Source organism: Oenanthe melanoleuca, chromosome 5 (assembly GCF_029582105.1).
Source record: "Oenanthe melanoleuca isolate GR-GAL-2019-014 chromosome 5, OMel1.0, whole genome shotgun sequence".
In the NCBI taxonomy this organism is placed as follows: Eukaryota; Metazoa; Chordata; class Aves; order Passeriformes; family Muscicapidae; genus Oenanthe; species Oenanthe melanoleuca.
The window spans coordinates 2,089,255-2,106,130 of NC_079339.1; the positions used below are offsets into that span (position 1 = coordinate 2,089,255).

The window sequence follows — 16,876 nt, forward strand, 5'->3', positions numbered from 1 at the left end:
TCCTGCTGCTTGGAACATGCCAAAACATAATCCTGTTTGAACTGATGCTTTGCATGCCTGCTGACTGCCTTATGCTTTACTTCTTTTCCAGATAAAGCAATCTGGGGAATGAAATGAGGGAGAAATGATAGTTGTGAAGGCCTAGTGGTCTGCACCTGTTCACCTAAATCCTCTTAACCTAAAAAAAGGAGCTGGGTGAAAATGACAAACACAGTCCCATTCAGTAACAGAAACAAGAGTTTCCATTCCCAGCTGGGACACTGCAGGATTAAAATGTGCAAGTTTTGCCCAGATGGTCTTGTAAGAGGAGGTCTGAAATGATAATGAAGACAAAGTGAGAATAAGTGGCTGGTGCAGAGTGAGTTTTGTTCTGTAACTGAGGTGATCCTGCCAAGTTCAGTGCTCTCTAATTGGCTTTCACAGGATGTCTCCCGTGCCAAGCTAGCAGCAATAATTCCAGACCCTGTGGTTGCACCTTCCATCGTGCCTGTCCTCAAGGATGAAGTGGACAGGAAACCTGAATATCCCAAACCAGACACTCAGCAGATGATTCCATTTCAGCCAAGGCACTTAGCACGTAAGTCAGGCTTGGGGAAGTGCTTGTGTTCCACCTGTGGCCAGTTAGGAGCCTGGCTGCTCAGCCAGCCTAATCAGAGGCTTTCCTGCTCCTCAGTCATCCAAACCTGTACTTAACTCCCAGGCTGTCATTTCACTGGGTTGCTAAAGGCATGTGTGTTTTAATTAATGCCAAGATCACATGGAAATAAGTACAAGGAGTTTGGGGTCTGGTCAGTGGTAATAAGCTGTTACACACACTGCTCACAGAGCAGATGGCTGAGGGAACAATATGGAATTAGCAGAGGAAAAGGGGACAGGGCACTAATTACTTGTATCAAATAACAATGCAGTGAAAAGCAGCTCTGGTCCAGCTGCCTTGCACTGGCTTCACCCAGCTTTTCTCCCCACAGCTCCAGGTTTACATCCTGTCCCAGGTGGGGTATTTCCTGTTCCACCAGCAGCTGTAGTTCTCATGAAGCTCCTACCACCTCCTATTTGTTTTCAGGTTTGTTTTAAAGAACTCTGAACATTTCAGAAAACTGTGGAAGGCATTCTGTCATGACAGAACCACAGTGTAGATCACTCTATTGAATATAACCTTCTAAACTTTGGTTTTTTCTTTGGTGACAACTCAGGGTCCCTTTGTTCAAGTGGATGAGCTCATGGAGATATTCAGAAGATGCAAACTGCCAGACAGTAAGTCACTTGTCCTCTCTGGAGGCTGTGCTAGTGCTGCATAAGGCTTGGGTTTACATATGGATATTGCTGCCTAAAACCCAGACCTCATTTACAGATTGTAATTAGTGTTTAAGAGCAGAGCTTGGGCTGGAATCTGCATAGAGATGTTTGCACATTTACCTGGAGGGAGGTAACAAAAAGTCCAAAAACTGCAAATCATCAGCTGCTTTTTAATATGTTGGTGGTATCAACTGAAATAAAGAAATTAAGATTTTGGGAATACCCTTTAAAGGCAACATTGCCAGCAGCATTGCAGCTGTGATGTGAAATTACAAATTTGCAGCAGGGTGGGGTCATTGGTGGGGATAACTCTGAGTGCACATTGTTGCAGTTCCTGGGCAGGCAGTGCTTTCTGAGCTCCTGCAAAGAAGGAGAGTTCTGGAACAGAGAAACAGCACAGATCCTACAGCAGATGAGAATATAGTACTCTTCACCTCCCCTTGTTTAAGGAGAAAAAAATGATCACAGAGGAGAAATGTAGGATTTAATTTCTTTGAGTGAAACTAAAATACCTATTTAAATTATACAGGGTATTTTTGAGGCTTCCTCTGTTGAGAAGCAGAAACTGACTTGCTCTGCAGCCTTTCTGGTGAATCATGAACTAGTTACCCTGATTCCCAAAAGGCCTTCCTGTTTTATTGAAGCTCTCAAATGACCTCAATTGCTGCATAAAGGGAGGGCTGGAGCTGGAGCAGCAGCATTTCCTTTATAACTGGTGTTCACCACAGCTGAGGGTTTCAGACAGCCAGACCCTAATACTTGTAGAACAGGGCAGAAGTGTCTCTGGGGTGTGGCTGCTGTCAGGGCTGAGTGTCACACACTGAGTTCTGTGTCTCTCTCTGAAGCTGTTGATGAAGCTGTAAGGATAATCACTGGTGGCCTGCCTGAAATAGCAGTGGAAGGCAATGGACCTGTGGAAAACAACACCATTCTCAACAAGGCTGTGAAGAGATCACATGAGGATTCTGATGACGACGAGGAGAAAGGATCTGTAGTTCCCCCTGTACATGACATTTACAGAGCACGACAGCAAAAGAGAATCCGGTGAAACAAGCTGGGAGTTCTGCTGTGACAGACAAAGACTTGCATTGAATCAGTCTCTTAAAAGTCAAGCATTTAAAAGGGACAGCTGCAAACAAAAAAATCCTTGAAAATGGTTTTGTTACTGTGGTGCCTCTTCTCCCATATGGTTCTTGATCTGAAAACAGCCCGAACAACCTTAGAATGTGCTCTGAACAAAACTCGGTTTTCAAAACCAAAAGTGCAAAATGTCAAAACTGTATTTTGTTCTCCGAGGGTGTACACATCTACCACTTGAACTCTTGTGGGTTTTCAACAGTTTTATTTTAAAAACTGGATGGCTTATACTTGTGAAGCATTTTTAATTCACATTTTCTGGAAAACAGTTGTTCTCAGTTTGTTCATGTAGTGTCCTGCCTTATTGTTCGTTTTTATTTATGGCAGAATGTAAGGAATCTGTTTTGTAGTTGAAAATTAAAAAAAGAAACAACAACAAAAAAACATTCCTTTAAAATAAAAGGATATCCATAACATCATGCCTCATTCTAGTTTTATTCAAACACAACAAGGTACTTCTTAAATATTACTCAGCCACTTCAAAAGCAATGCTGATTATACCATCACAGGAAATTGATCAGAGCATACATATTAGAATGAGCTTGGCTTCCATTTTCTAGAGGATACAGCACACTTTGGCTTGTAATTCCAGGACTGTTTGAAGAAGACAGCATCCTGAGGCTAACTCAGTTCCATGTGGGTAGCCCAGCAGCACTGGCTCACACAGCCTGGTCCTGGATACCTGCACTGCTCTTCCATGTAATGCACAAAGCTAAATGTTAATTATCAGCTACATCGTTGCACTTGTTATCTTCAAACAAGCTAAAAAAACACTATGTGAGCTTTCCAAGCAGTTTCTATGTGTACTTCAGCTTTTCCCTTGGAATTGGCTGTTTGGAATTGCACTCTGATAGGATCCTAAGAACCCCTTGGCCTTCAGGACAGAGCCTGGGGCAAATGAGACATTCCCACTGAGCCAGGGCTCCTCTCTGCCAGGGGTGAAGCAGCACCTGCACAGGGAGATGGGGCTGGCCCCAGCCAGCCTGGAATGTCCTCCTTGCTCTGCCACTCAGTTGCATCTCCCTGTTTCTTTTAGAGAGGATGTAGAGAAACTGTTTTGCCAAACACTCTCCTTAAGAAGAACAACCTGGGAGAATCATTACCTTGCTTTGTGGGCATTTACTGCAGCTCCCTTGGATCTTTCCTGCTGAAAGGCCCCAGCTCCTGTGCCAGGAGCATTTGTTCCTTTCTGTGTGGGCCCTGGAGGTGAGAGTGGAGCCACAGGTGAGTACTGCCCTCTGTTCCCTCATCCCAGGGTTTTTCTGCTACATGAAGGCTCAGGATGAAACCCCTCCTGAGAGGAGATGGGATCCCTGTGTGCACCCTGCAAGTAAAGCAGTGGTGGCAGCACAGTCCCTGCCATGCAGGAGCCCTCATGGCCCTCAATCCTGAATCCCAGCCCTGGGAGCAGCCACCTCCTCAATTAGGATTTTGTCCCCTGTAAAGCAGTGCCCTTCACTCTGCCATCAGCCACACACCTTTCAAGGGCTTTTCTAGGCACCTGTCTCACCATGATCCAAACAATGAAACAGACCCTTTTTTTCTGGCTAACCAACTCAATTTTGAGTTCTCGTAGAAGGATTCAAAGACAGACATTCATTTTGCTGGCTGAGTACATTTGGCCAAGAGAAGAATCACTTGTCTGAGCTGATGAACTCTCCCAGGGCTTTGCTGGGTTTTTCCCTTGGGGAAGGGGGTTTGCAATGAATGAGAAAAGATTTGGTTTAGAGTTGCATAGGCTAATATTAAAAAAAAGGTCTTATTTCTTCCATCCCTCTCCAAACACAAAGTTGGTGCAGCTTTACCCACACTGATACTCAAAGGAAACTGGAAAGGGAGGCATCAACAGTGGATCATAATCAAGTGCTTCTACAAGTTCTGTTACTTTGGCTGATTCTTAAATTAACCTGCCTGTTGGCAATACAAAGACCCTTTTATTTATTTATTTCACATACCTTGTTGGCTGTTTTTTTAAAGATAGCACATTCTGGTTTGGACAACTGCATACTTGGGCCACTTACTGTGTTTAACTACAAACTTTGCTTTCATAAAACCATCAAATATTGATTACTGTAATACACTGTTGTGCTCAACCAGAGGAAAATTCCACTTACCTCCCAGCTGAGCCTGAGATTGCAATGTAAGATCAGTGGGCTCTTCTCCTCTATACAACACATAGATCATTAAATTCAAGACCTACAAATATTCTAAGTTTCAAAAACACCTCTACAAAGTGAAAAAAATCTACTAAAATATTCCCTGTATATTCAAACTAACATCAAACCATTCACATCTCACAGTACATTGAAATCACTTATACTGCCCACAGTGCTCTACACTTCCTGGATATTTTTGAAGACATGATTGAATATGCAACCATCTCCTGCTGTAGTTTTTAAAAAAACCCAAAAGTTTCAGCCAAAAGTTTCACACTGTAAATCCACCTTCTGCAAATGACAATTTACTTTAAAATTTTAGTATTTCACCTAAAAAGGAGTAAATTACTAGGAAAAAAAGGTAAGAAATGCCACTTTTATCAAAACATTTTAGCTCTGCCCTTTCTGAAATCTTTACAAGATATAAATACAGCTGCAATCTATAAGATTGCCACCTCTGGGAGTACTGTACATAGCAGAGGACAGTTACCCAATAACCAGAAAATTTGCTACAAAAATATATTATGTTTTGTAACATCTGCAGGTAAACAGCAAAAAAATGCTATTAAAATGCAGTAAAATACAGAAAAAACTAGTAAGCCTACCATACTCACCATAATGTTACAGTAAAGTGCTGCTTGGCTTGGTGTTTTGTCTGATAAAGTTCTTTATAATTTTAGCTTTTTTAATTCTTTAAAGTTAGATTGATTAAAAAACCTAATCACCCCCTCTGGGAAGAACCATTACTAATCAGCTGTGGATAAATTAAACTAAGTTCACTGTAAATTAAGAGTTAAATGCCCTAAAATGAGCCACTTAAATACAAAGTTTTGTTCTTAAACTTGCCCTACCTATCATCAGCTCAAAAATCTAAAAATTGCAGCCAGAAAACTCCTGTGATATCCCCCCAGGTTGCATAATTATATTAGAAATGCACCTCTCACTTTTTTACCTCAGAAACCTTTTTGCATCTCCTGTATTTCCCTTCATCAATCACCACTCATGGGTTAAAAGGAACTAGTATTTACATGGAAAGCTGCTCTCCTAGACAAATATTGGTACAAGTTTTATTTAATAGCTGACAATACTGTATTGGTAGCACACAGACTGGTTTTATGATTCTTCTGACTTCCCTACAATTTGGGATTCTTCCTTAGTCAGTATTTTGCCAAGGACTGCATCATAGTAAGGGCTGAAGACCATTCTGTTGTAGTTGACAAGTCGAATGTACTTGGCAGCAATCTCCTCCAGCTCCCTCTGAATAGGGCCTAATCCTCCAGGAATGGCAGGCAATGATTTCTGGTGACTGGATGCAAGATAATTCTCCAGAAACTTTTGAATTCGAGAATCTGGGGGGAAAAAATGGGTTTGGTTTGTTTTCAAAAGAAACTATGAATTAGAAACAGCATAACCTCATGAAAAATGCAACAAGCCTGAAAATGGTCAGCAGGTTGGAAAGACAACATGGAAACAACCCAGAAAGAGGAGGCCTGCACATCCCCCAGCCCAGCTGCACAGGCAGGGAGAGCAGAGCACCCTGCAGACCTACCTATGAGCTTGCAGATGGAGTTATCTGGGCTGGCCACTGCCTGGATCTGTCCCTTCAGCACAGCCTCTCTCTCAGCTGAGAATGGGGTGAAGCCATGCTGGGAGAGGCAGCTGTTCACTTCAGCACACACCTTCTCACCCACACTGGCCAGGGATTCCTTCAGGTTAAAGGAGCTAGAGACATGAGGTACACCATGACTGCATTAGCTACTCACTGTTTTCCCACTTGAAAATAAACCATTCCACTAGAGTTGCCTTATTTATCAAATGTAGTGGAAAGGTGTAATGCCAATTACAAAGATTAATACAATTATATATATGAAATATACATGGAAAATGAAGCTGAGATCTAAAGCAAGGAAGTAGGAGAGCATTCAAGACTTCAAGCCTGAACAACCCATACACATAAGAGCTGACTTTCAGCCTGAGGACAGCTCTGACTAAAGCAAAACCTGTAGGTGTAGAGTAACCACTAAATCTGCAGACAGCTCACTGTGCCACACTCAGGTTTTTGGGGAGTCTGGCCCAAACTCTGAGCAGGGGCAGCTGCTGGCACTCTCCTGTGAAAAACAGTCTGAAAAAAGCAGCTTGTACAAATCATGGAAGAGCAGAGCAAGACAAGACAGCTCTGTGTGAGTAAGCTGAACAAAAACTGTCAGCCTGGGATCCCAGAAAGCCCTCACCACCTCCTCTGCACTTCCTGCAGTCCCAGGCCAGAAAGATGCTCATCCCCCAGGGTGACAGAGCAGGACTGTGCCATACTCACGGGAGGTGCATTCCTGTCAGCAGCACCTTGACGATGGTTTTGATTTTCTCAGCGAACCCAGGCACATCGATGAGGGCTGGCCCTGCTGCACTGAAGGTGACCAGCAGCACTGTCCCCACCACCAGCAGCTGCTCCAGCTCCAGCTGGATCTCCAGGAAACGTGTCTGGTCCATGAGCACCGTCTGCAAGGAGGGAGGGAGCCAGCACAGCATGGAGTCAGACTGCAGGGCTGGGAAGGGACACTGGGATACAGCACAAAGGCACAGGAACAGCAGGCCAGCACCAGGAGCACAGTGAAAAGCATTGACTCCCCTTTTCCAGCTAAGCAGGTTTCAGCACTCAAAGACAAGCACCTGTTAGAGCTGCCAGATCTCCCAATCAGAGATCTATGGTTCAGCACTGTACGTGTTGTAAGGCTACAAATCCAAACAACTTCTGCTGTGTCCTGGGAAAAGAGGAGTGGAACAAGCACAGAACCAATTTTTCTGTTAGATACCTACTTCTGGAAAAGGCCTGTTCATGTGATCCCACTTCAGCAGCTTCAGATAGGCCTGATTTTGTACAGCAGTGAAGGACAAGGCAGAAGCTCCACCAGTGGCACCATCACCACAGTGGGGAGACAACATTTCGTGTCCCAGCTTTGCAAGATCATCTGCTGCTTCTTGCAACCACTTTGTGACAAGGTCTAAAGAATCTGGAAGAGCAGGGGAAAAAGTCTTGTTAAGAAAATTCCTTTTCAAAGTCAGTTTTTCCACCAATAATTTCCAAACAATCCCATTAGTTACTGTGACTAATGCCCATGATATCAGGTATGACATGCATTTCATTTATTGCATCAAGCAAAACATCTAAAACAAAACCACACAGCTACAGGAAATCAGAGTGAGATGATGCTGGGTAATCATGCCCTACACTGTATTGAAATTAAACTGAATGTACCAAGGGCAGAACTATTGCTCTGGCAGATTTTTTCTAACCATAGTGTTGGGGCACAAGCTGTCATTTACCATATGAGTTCTAGAACTTATAAAAATATTTGAGTTCTTTTCATGATCTACAAGCAAAGACACGCAGTTTACTGGGAGGTCAGAGGGGAAGAAAGAAAGAAAGGAACAAAGTCATACTTGGCTGTTTCTCAAGAAACTCCTGAAACTTCTTTCTTTCATATTCAGCAGACTGCTGCATTAATTTTGGCCTAATACTACTGACAGCGAAGTTTGCCATATCCATTTTCATTAGGTCTAATACAGAGAAAATTGCTCTAAACAAACAAACAGAAAAAGTTATTCAAGGCTGCAGATCTTTCAGAGGTGCTGTTTACAAGATTTATTACAGATTGTCTAAGGAAAGAGCAAAAACATGCATGGGAAACAGTAACAGCTTAACAACTTCAGAGCATGAGACAGAGAAAGCTGGAGCAAGCATGTACATGCATGCATGTGCCTCTTCCAAGTGGGAAACAAATCTTGCCCTCCTGTAAAAAAGCCTCCATGGAATTAACTTCTCTAGCTCCATAGATTTTATCTCCCAGGATGTGCAATATTGTATATGGAAAGACATCTGGGTTTCCAAGCTTGTTGACTGTTGGCAGCCTGGAAAGCCAGCCTCAGTGGGAAGTGAATAATCAGACCCAAGGGGCAAAAAAGAAAAACCAAACAAACACCAAAGAAAAACACCTTAATTTCAAAGCAACCTAATTCCTGCTGGCAATATTTCTGCCAAGTCTGTCCTGAACTCCTGGAAGCTTTTCAAATTAGAAAACAGCATGGTTAATGAAGCTTCTCCCAATTATTGAGACCTTGAGCTGCTCCACTGAGAATGTGGTGGCAAAGCAGAAGCCTGGATGCTCCCAGATGTGGAACACACACATTCCCTTTAGAACTGACAGGGAATTGCACAGGGAGTGGGGTGAAGAGAGCTCAAACTGGAAGGAAAGAACAAACTGGCTGGAAACCAGTAATGTTTTCCCCCTAAGCTCCTGTGTGCTTTTTTCACCTTCTGCTGTTGACATTCAATTCTGATACAAACTGACTGCTCATCTGCCACCTTAAAGCTTATTTGCATTTGACATTTAAGCAAAGTCCTTCAGTGACATGCAGGAGCCAGACAAACACTCCAACTCACCAGATCAGAGATGGTCCTTGTTAATGACTCTTGGAGCATCTCTCCCCTTCACACCCACAGCTATATTCTTTTCCCTTTTCCCTAGGAGTTGCAAGCTGCCCCCCACCAACCTCTAAAATTATTTAAGGGACTCTGAATGTGACTAATAAACACATTCCAGTACCTGAAAAGAGGAACTATTTCATTAATATCTTTCAGTTTCTTAATGTCTTCATCTCGAGCTGGAGCACAGAGAGTCCCCATCATCCCAATAACAAATTTGACCAACTTAGAAATGTCAAGGGCCCCATTCTCTGCCTCCTGTTTTATCAAATCCAGGTCAAGAACTTCTGTAATCTGGCTTCTCAGTCTAGTATGACCAGGCAACAAGAAAGACAGAAGACTCTGAAATGGAAAGTTTTTAACAGTGCATTAGTTCTACATATCAAAGACTACAAGGATCAAAACAGTTACTGAACCACCTCTTACAGAATTAGAGAATCCTGGAATGGTTTGGGTCAGGAGAGACCTTAAAGATCACCTAGACCTCTGCCAACTAAACCAGTTTGCTTAATGCCCCATCCAACCTGGCCTTGAACACTACCAAGGATTCTTATCTAAAGAACTAAATCACTGAATTTATCTTTTTTTTTATTTTTAATTTCTTTAACTACCACTCACCAACTCCCAATGTTTCACCTCACACTGTGTGATACTGAAGTTACTAAGAAGTAAATCCTCTGTGGCACAGATCTGTTGTGTAAAAGCTGGTTTTACCAGCCCAGTGTTGGAGCATCTCACAGATTTCATAACTAATACCAGTGCCATAACATAAAGGAAGCTTGGAATTATGGAACTGGTATTGCTTACCTGTTAACCACCTTACATGGTTTTGTGCATTTGGTTTTATATTCACATTTCTCCTCTAGGATTATACAACTTGTGTATGTTCACAGTAATGAAAAAGAACATGAGGACTTTTTATGAAAAGCCAAACTCCAACCACTTTTGCTCATTTGTATCAGTGCAGCTACTCAAATTTAATCACTTCCCTTCATATCACATCATCTTACCTCTTTAATTTCTCCCAACAGCTTAATTGCATGATCATATGTCGGGGGGTCATCCTTTAGCTGAGCTTCCAGACAATCCCAGAAAGCTTTATGCACAATATCTCTGACTTTCTTCTCTAAGCTGTGAATAAACATGTTAAAAAGAATGATACTGGTCTCTGATATGATACCTTACAAAGATAACCTGCAGCTCCTGAAGCACAGCATGAAATAATATGAATATAATGCAATAATAACTATATGATGATTAACAGAGATCTGCTATTTAAAGTTACTCAGAAAAGCAAGAAAAACTGGACACAGAGTTTGGAATGGCTTATGTCCTGATACAAGGTAACACACATAAGCAAAGGGGGCTGCAAATTAAAATCCTTCAAGTATTTATCACATCCTACATCTAGATAACTGGAAGAAAACAAAAATGGCAAAAATTATATTTTATCTTCGAAAGACCAGTGTTCATGCTCCTTTTAAAGGCCCCACTAAGTAAAATAAACTCCACTACATAAAATTCATTAGTAAACCTAGCAGAAATTAAGTAACTCCCTGACACAAAATCTTCTGTTTCACTACATTAAATATTTCACCTACTCTGAGATAAGGGCCCAGACCAGCTTGTATAAAAAACAAATGAATTCCACTGCTTCAGTACCAATTCCTAATTCAAAATACAGACAGTTCCTGTTCACACCAGGTGTAACTTCAACACTGGCCACAATGGGGACCAAGTTCCTTCCATGGAATATGCATCCCTTTTCCCAAACCAAGCCAGGAGGCTGTCAGCCACACCTGGCTGTGTGTGTGGGACAAGGAACAGAAGATGAAGCTTCCTCTGCTCTCCCTCTCCCCTCTCAGCAGGGCACACAATTACTGTAGACTCATACAAAGGAAAGGCTTCAAATCTGAAAGGAGCAAGGACTAACCTAATAAAACACAGGGATCTCTTCCCAAAATACCCCTAAAGAAACAGACAGGAAAAGCTAAAATAATCAGTTTTATCTCATTCCCACAGGCAGTGAAAGCTTAAAAATTGCTAAAAGCACTCCCTACATCTGCAGCCAGACTGGGGCACTGGGAAGGCTCAGAGTCCTGGAGCAAGGGGACACAGCAGAAACCACAGCAGTCTGGGATTTGCAGCACACATGTCCAGTTAATCCAAGAGGTTCACCTTTCACACACACACACACACCTGGGGAAGCAGAACTGCACAGGTACCACCTTCTTATACTCTTTCCCACCTCCTCCCAGGCACTGCCAGACCAGACACCAGCCAGAGCCTTTACCTGATCCCCAAGAGCTGCTCTGCAGTTCTACAAACACAACTTTATTTAGGTACCTATCTGGTACCAGCCTCACCTGTGTTCTGGCAGTTCAGCTGGTTTTATCTGGAAGTCCCCATTCACCACAATTTCATGTGCCAGTGCCATGTTGGTGACTCCCTTTGCTGTCTCCATGAGCTCTTCTATGGACACAGGCCGGGAGGGACTGGCTGCAACATCAATTACACTGTCAGACAGCTCCCAACAGAAGCCTGCAGAAAGAGTCTTTTGGACCCTTTCCACCTTATTGACAGAACACAGGGTCAAATCACAGCATCCGCTGAAGATTTTTCTCCTTTCCTTCCCCTCCTTTCCCATCTGGGGGATGACACAGGTTTGGATATTTCAAAAAACAAGGAGTGGATCCCAGTTGATATTCTGGGCTCAGTATCACACTCTTTTAAAAACCATCTCCAAACAAAACCCCCCACACAAACCAATACTTCTTTAAGATGGCTTAATAGCATCTTGGCATCTTTCTCTATGCTGTAGGAAGAAATAATTACAAATAGCAGTATTTTCACCATACTACTTCCACAAGTATTGTGCAGATATTGCCATTTCAGTTTTATAAGGAAGTGATTTCATCATTAAAGCAGTCAACAAACAATCCCCATCACTGTTAAGCAGCAGCAAACCACTACTTCCAATGCAAATGGCACTCCTCCAAACTCTTTTTTTTTCCCCCCCCAGAGGCAATCACCCAAACAACAGAGAACAGCAGCAGCAGCAGCAGTGGCAGCAGCAATGCTTAAGAGCTCATCCCCTGGCAGGTATTTGGGACTGACCAGGATGGGCTAGCAGCCTCAAACTGGGCCCTGGGTTAGTGAAAGAGTTGGTGCCCTGATGGATCCATTCCATTTGTCCACTTCAGCTACAGTCCAGGCATAGGAGCAACATACTAATCCCAAAGTGAAAGAAACCAAGCAGGGATCTTCACAGGCTGGGCTCCCAGAGAAATGTTTCAGTCAAACAATTATGACCACCTCATCTGATAATGTTGATTTGACTTAAGTAATTACATAGGTCTTTCAAAAGTAAGTGTCCATCACTTGTCTGCCATGGAGAGCTGAGCTCATACAGCTGGGTTTCAGTGTGCTCATTTTTCATTAATAACTTGCTCTTTTCATGCAACCCTCCTAAATCTTTATTTCCTTCTGCTTGGAGCTTCCCACACTTAACCTTGCATAGTGACTCTGGGAACACAGCAAGGATTGATATTCTGAGAACCAGCAGACAGCAAAGCTCACAGTGCTCTTGTCTGAGTGCCAAATGACTTCACTCCAGCAGTGGAGAGAGCTAAGACTCTTTCATTGGCCAGAGCTTGCTCCTAAATCACATCCCTTCATTCCCATACCTGCTCCCTTACACGAGGGAAGGGCTTGAGACCAAACCACTTCTTGTGCTAGACTGTGCCATGATTTTTACTTCCATTGTGTTCAGAGTCCCTCTCCATACAAACATCCCATTTCCTACCAGGCACCCAGCAAGGCACAGGAACAGAAACTCCCCCAGAACATCTCCTCTGAGTAACACCACCCTAAACCTCAAGTCATAACAAACACAATTAAAAAATAAAAAGAATGCAACAAACACCTTACTGCTGAGCCACTCCCTACAGAAATTTAAAACCCTGAGCACTTCTGCTTCTTTGAATTGAATCCCTGGAGCCAGAAAACTTCCCCTTGGTTTTATCTACAGATTTGCCAGAAATATTGACTCCCATATTTGAATTTGCACCTTCATGTTAAAAGCAGAATGGCAAAGAAAAAATATGCCTTAGGAAAAATATGCAGTCCTGCTCACATGGAAGTAATCTTAAGATTAAATACACAACTTTCCATCTATTTTGTGAGGGGGCTGCCAGGACATCCCTTTGTTGATAACAGCTCTTTCTGCCCTGCAGTAGGAACAGGGGCTGCAGCAACACAGAAGGTTCAGCTGATAAGGCAAACAGCAGAGTCAGTTCAGCTGGAACACACTGGGCTGGTGTTAATTCACTCCAAGAGCACAAACACACCAGGATATTTAGGATATATGTGGCTCAGAGCAACATGGTCATTGTGCACAATTAAGAAAATGTACAAGCTGTGTGTACAATTAGGAAAACAAAAAGAAAACGGGGAGAGAAGTGTTACAGTTTCAAGGCATATCATCAAGAGTCACTCTGTATTCAATTGCAAGACCAAATTGCACAGAATGCTTTAAAACACTAGGATTGCCTCCAACAACAATTACAGAATTGACCATTTTTTGCTTATTTTATTTCACTTACACTTTGGTGTCTCATCTCTGTGTGACCCTGGAGCACTCTGTCGTATTCTTTTTCGGACAGACCGATCCGAGTTGTCCAAGTTCTCCTCCTGATCATCCTCCAAACCACTCAACTTTTCTTCACTTGAATTTAGCTTGTCAGGATTCTGAGACATTTTCAGATGGTTCTTTACAAAGAGAAAAAATATGGAAAAGGGAATGAATAAATGTTTTCTGACATGGCTGAGTGGGTAAACATCACCAGGAGCCCTCTTGATTAAGAAAAAAAATTAAGAATGAAAGAATTCTTATGAAGAGATATATGATGTCATCCCCATAATGGCAGGGGACCTGGACTCAGTGACTCACTTCCCATCTTCCACAAAATGGGATGCTTTCAACACAGCTACCATTTATTTAATCTGCAATCCTAGTCAGTTCTCAAAAATCTCAAACTCTTCCCTTGCTATAATGATACAGATGAGAGAAAAAGACATTGTTTTCTTTCCTAGCACTGCTTTCTTGCTTTTAAGAGAACCATGAAAAACACCTTCAGAACAATATTACAAACATGTTTTACAAAAGATTATGAGGCAACATTTCCTTACTACACAGCAATAAATCTTCCTGAACTATGGTCTGCCCCAAATGCTCACAACTCAAAAACTTCCCTCTGAGCCATCCAAAAGCATTAATAAGCAGCAAAAGAGCTACAGAGAAATTAATATAAAATTCTATTCCCATATTTTCATTACATTCAAGAGTCCTGATTTGTGCATAAAACATCACAGTTGTTCAGGTTTTTCAACTGAGACAGTAAAGAACAGTTACAGCAATTAAAATCCTTGTTTATTAGACATTACATATTAAAGGATATTTATATCACATTGCAGATACCTGCAGTGTACCCAAAGTTACACTGAAAAAATGACCAGTAGAAAACCAAGTCTCACTGTTCCTTATCTTTACTTTTCATTCTCAGATTTCCTTATAAAGAATCTAATTTCTACATCCACCACTGAAAACTGTCATGCAGGAAGCTGCTGCTCAGGCTTTAATTTTACAGAGATCTCTTTGAGAGCATATGATGTCTCTAAATTAAATAACTTAGATGTTCTGTGAAGTGGGAATCAGGAAGAGTCTGCTTTCAAAATAAAAGAAAGCTCCTGGAAAAACAACAACTTCCTCTTTCCCCTAGTATCCCACCATCCCCACTTTCACATTTTAAAATAAACCAAGTTCTCAGCAAGAGAGACTTTTCAGAGGCACCCCACAGCTACTGAGAGAAAATACAGCATCAGAAACTGCACTGAAGAGGATGCAGCAGAAGCAAGCAACAGTGAAGAAATACAAAATGCAGCACTGAGATTTATTTCCATACAACAGCTGTAATAACTAAGCCTGCTCCACCAGTGCTTAAATTGATTGCACAATGTGATTCCTCAGGACAGATGGAAAGCTCAGGGCATGTAAGGAACAGTTTTGCTCCACAGCAATGACTCAGGATCATCATCTTGCTTGATGCATGAGAGACAACAGCATGCAACACTTGCCCACAGCACTGTGTCATTTCTATTTTAGAAGAGAAAACAGCATGAAAAGCTCGGGATGAATGGCACAGGAGAACACCCAGGCATCAGTACAGGTACTGTTAGACTCACTGCACCTCTAGATGGAGGATGAGGAGCTCTGTTAATAAAGGTTCACAGAGAAGAACATAGCAACCATTGCAATATAAAATACAAAATATAAAATAAGACAGGTTAAAGAGAGAAACCTGTTGTTGATTTTGGCTAGGATAAAAGCATTATCACAAAGACTTCCACATTCATTCCAGACTAGATGGTCGTTCTTCCCATCCATTCTCTTCTACAAAGCATCCTCTGAAGTCAAATCTGAGCCACAAAGATGACTCAACCAAGCCCCACTTAAGTCTTTGATGCACACAACACTTCCTGGAGCCTTGCAATCTCCCACTGCACTTTATCCTCACTGCCCTGAGAAAAGCAGAGAAATATAACAAAGCTCACTTACAGAGGGGAAACTGAGCTTTCAGTTCAGCTGCCTGAGGACTCACAGAAGATAAATGACAGGGACAAGACCATCAGTCTGGTGATTCCTACCCCAGCTTTGCCATCATTCCTACCACAAAACGGCAGCTCAAGAGCTACAGTCTCAAACCCAGCCCAAGTTTCATTTAATTACCATTTGCTTTAGAAAAATCCTATTTCAGCTATGCTAGGCAGGTATTATAGAACTCCTGGGCCATTCTACCAAATGCTGTTCAGCAGATGAGGTAAACAGGCACACTTGTTGGTTTAGTTGTTTAGCTTGCAATAGTCTACTCTTTTCTGATGGATTACTGCTATTATTGCCAGAACACATCTAGAACATATCCTCTTTCCACTGGGTAAACAAGCTTGACAATACCTCTTCCAGAAGCATCATCATCATCACCCTTCCTTTCACAGAAACAATTCTGACTCTTAATAGAGCAAAGTCTACATCTTGGCACTTTCCTTGCATTTATTTTTAATGAAAACAGAAGCGCAAGAGAAAAACGAATTAAAATTGAAACAAAACGTTTTCCACAGCTTTACAGGTCCTCAAAGCACGTGAAGCACTAAATAAACTTCATGGTGCTTCCCTGGAGCACACACACACACAATTTGGAGCTCCCGCTGGAAGAGGCAGCTCCCCTAACCTCCGGCCCCAACAAACAGCAGCTGCTTCTCTGAGCTCTGTCCACCGCTGCATCACAGCCTACTTCCCTTGTAACCCACCAGCAGCCCGTCCCTCTCACAAATCAGAAGGGATGCTGTGAAATCCCGCTGTTTCCCCGCTGTGAGGCCCTCCCGGTCCCTCACTGCCGGGAGCACACAGGGCACCGTCCCCATCCCCAGGGCCCGCAGCAGCGCGGCCGCTCCGGCCACGCTTCCCCTCCGCAAGGCCCGGGGCTCAGCAATGGCCTACGGGGGGCTGGGCCGAACGGGGGGAACCGGAGCCGAGCCCGCCCGGCCCTGCCCTGCCCTGCCCTGCCCGCCACCTCCGCCCTCCGCCGCGGGCCGTGCCCGGCCGGGCCGCCCCGCCTTACCGCCCTCGCAGCAGCCGCCGCGGCCGCCGGCTCGCACGGGCCCGGCCCCTCGTGCGGCGCGGAGCGAGCGGGGCTGGGCCGGCGCCGCAGCCCCAGCGCAGGGCGGGCCCGGGGCGGGGCGAGGGCCGGCC

General features: G+C 43.3%; 2 protein-coding genes across 2 annotated transcripts in view; one reads left to right on the top strand and one right to left on the bottom strand.

Moving 5' to 3' along the window:
• The window catches only part of CSTF3 (cleavage stimulation factor subunit 3), a 36,570-nt gene extending 33,723 nt beyond the window's left edge, over positions 1–2,847 (top strand). Inside the window, exons 16-19 of the mRNA XM_056493917.1 lie at positions 424–577; positions 969–1,063; positions 1,194–1,254; positions 2,142–2,847. Of these exons, the coding sequence (XP_056349892.1) occupies positions 424–577; positions 969–1,063; positions 1,194–1,254; positions 2,142–2,344 (513 nt within the window). The 3' untranslated portion in view covers positions 2,345–2,847. The remainder of the gene's footprint in view (positions 1–423; positions 578–968; positions 1,064–1,193; positions 1,255–2,141) is intronic.
• Positions 2,848–2,849: 2 nt separating this feature from the next.
• On the bottom strand, positions 2,850–16,843 carry TCP11L1 (t-complex 11 like 1). Its single transcript, XM_056493918.1, has 10 exons — positions 16,746–16,843; positions 13,674–13,839; positions 11,436–11,568; positions 10,080–10,200; positions 9,191–9,411; positions 8,028–8,164; positions 7,404–7,597; positions 6,904–7,085; positions 6,139–6,311; positions 2,850–5,938 (listed from the first exon to the last, which is right to left on the bottom strand). The coding sequence occupies exons 2-10, from the start codon at positions 13,825–13,827 to the stop codon at positions 5,703–5,705; spliced, it is 1,551 nt and encodes a 516-aa protein (XP_056349893.1). The 5' UTR covers positions 13,828–13,839; positions 16,746–16,843; the 3' UTR covers positions 2,850–5,702.
• Between the last annotated feature and the right edge of the window lie 33 nt (positions 16,844–16,876).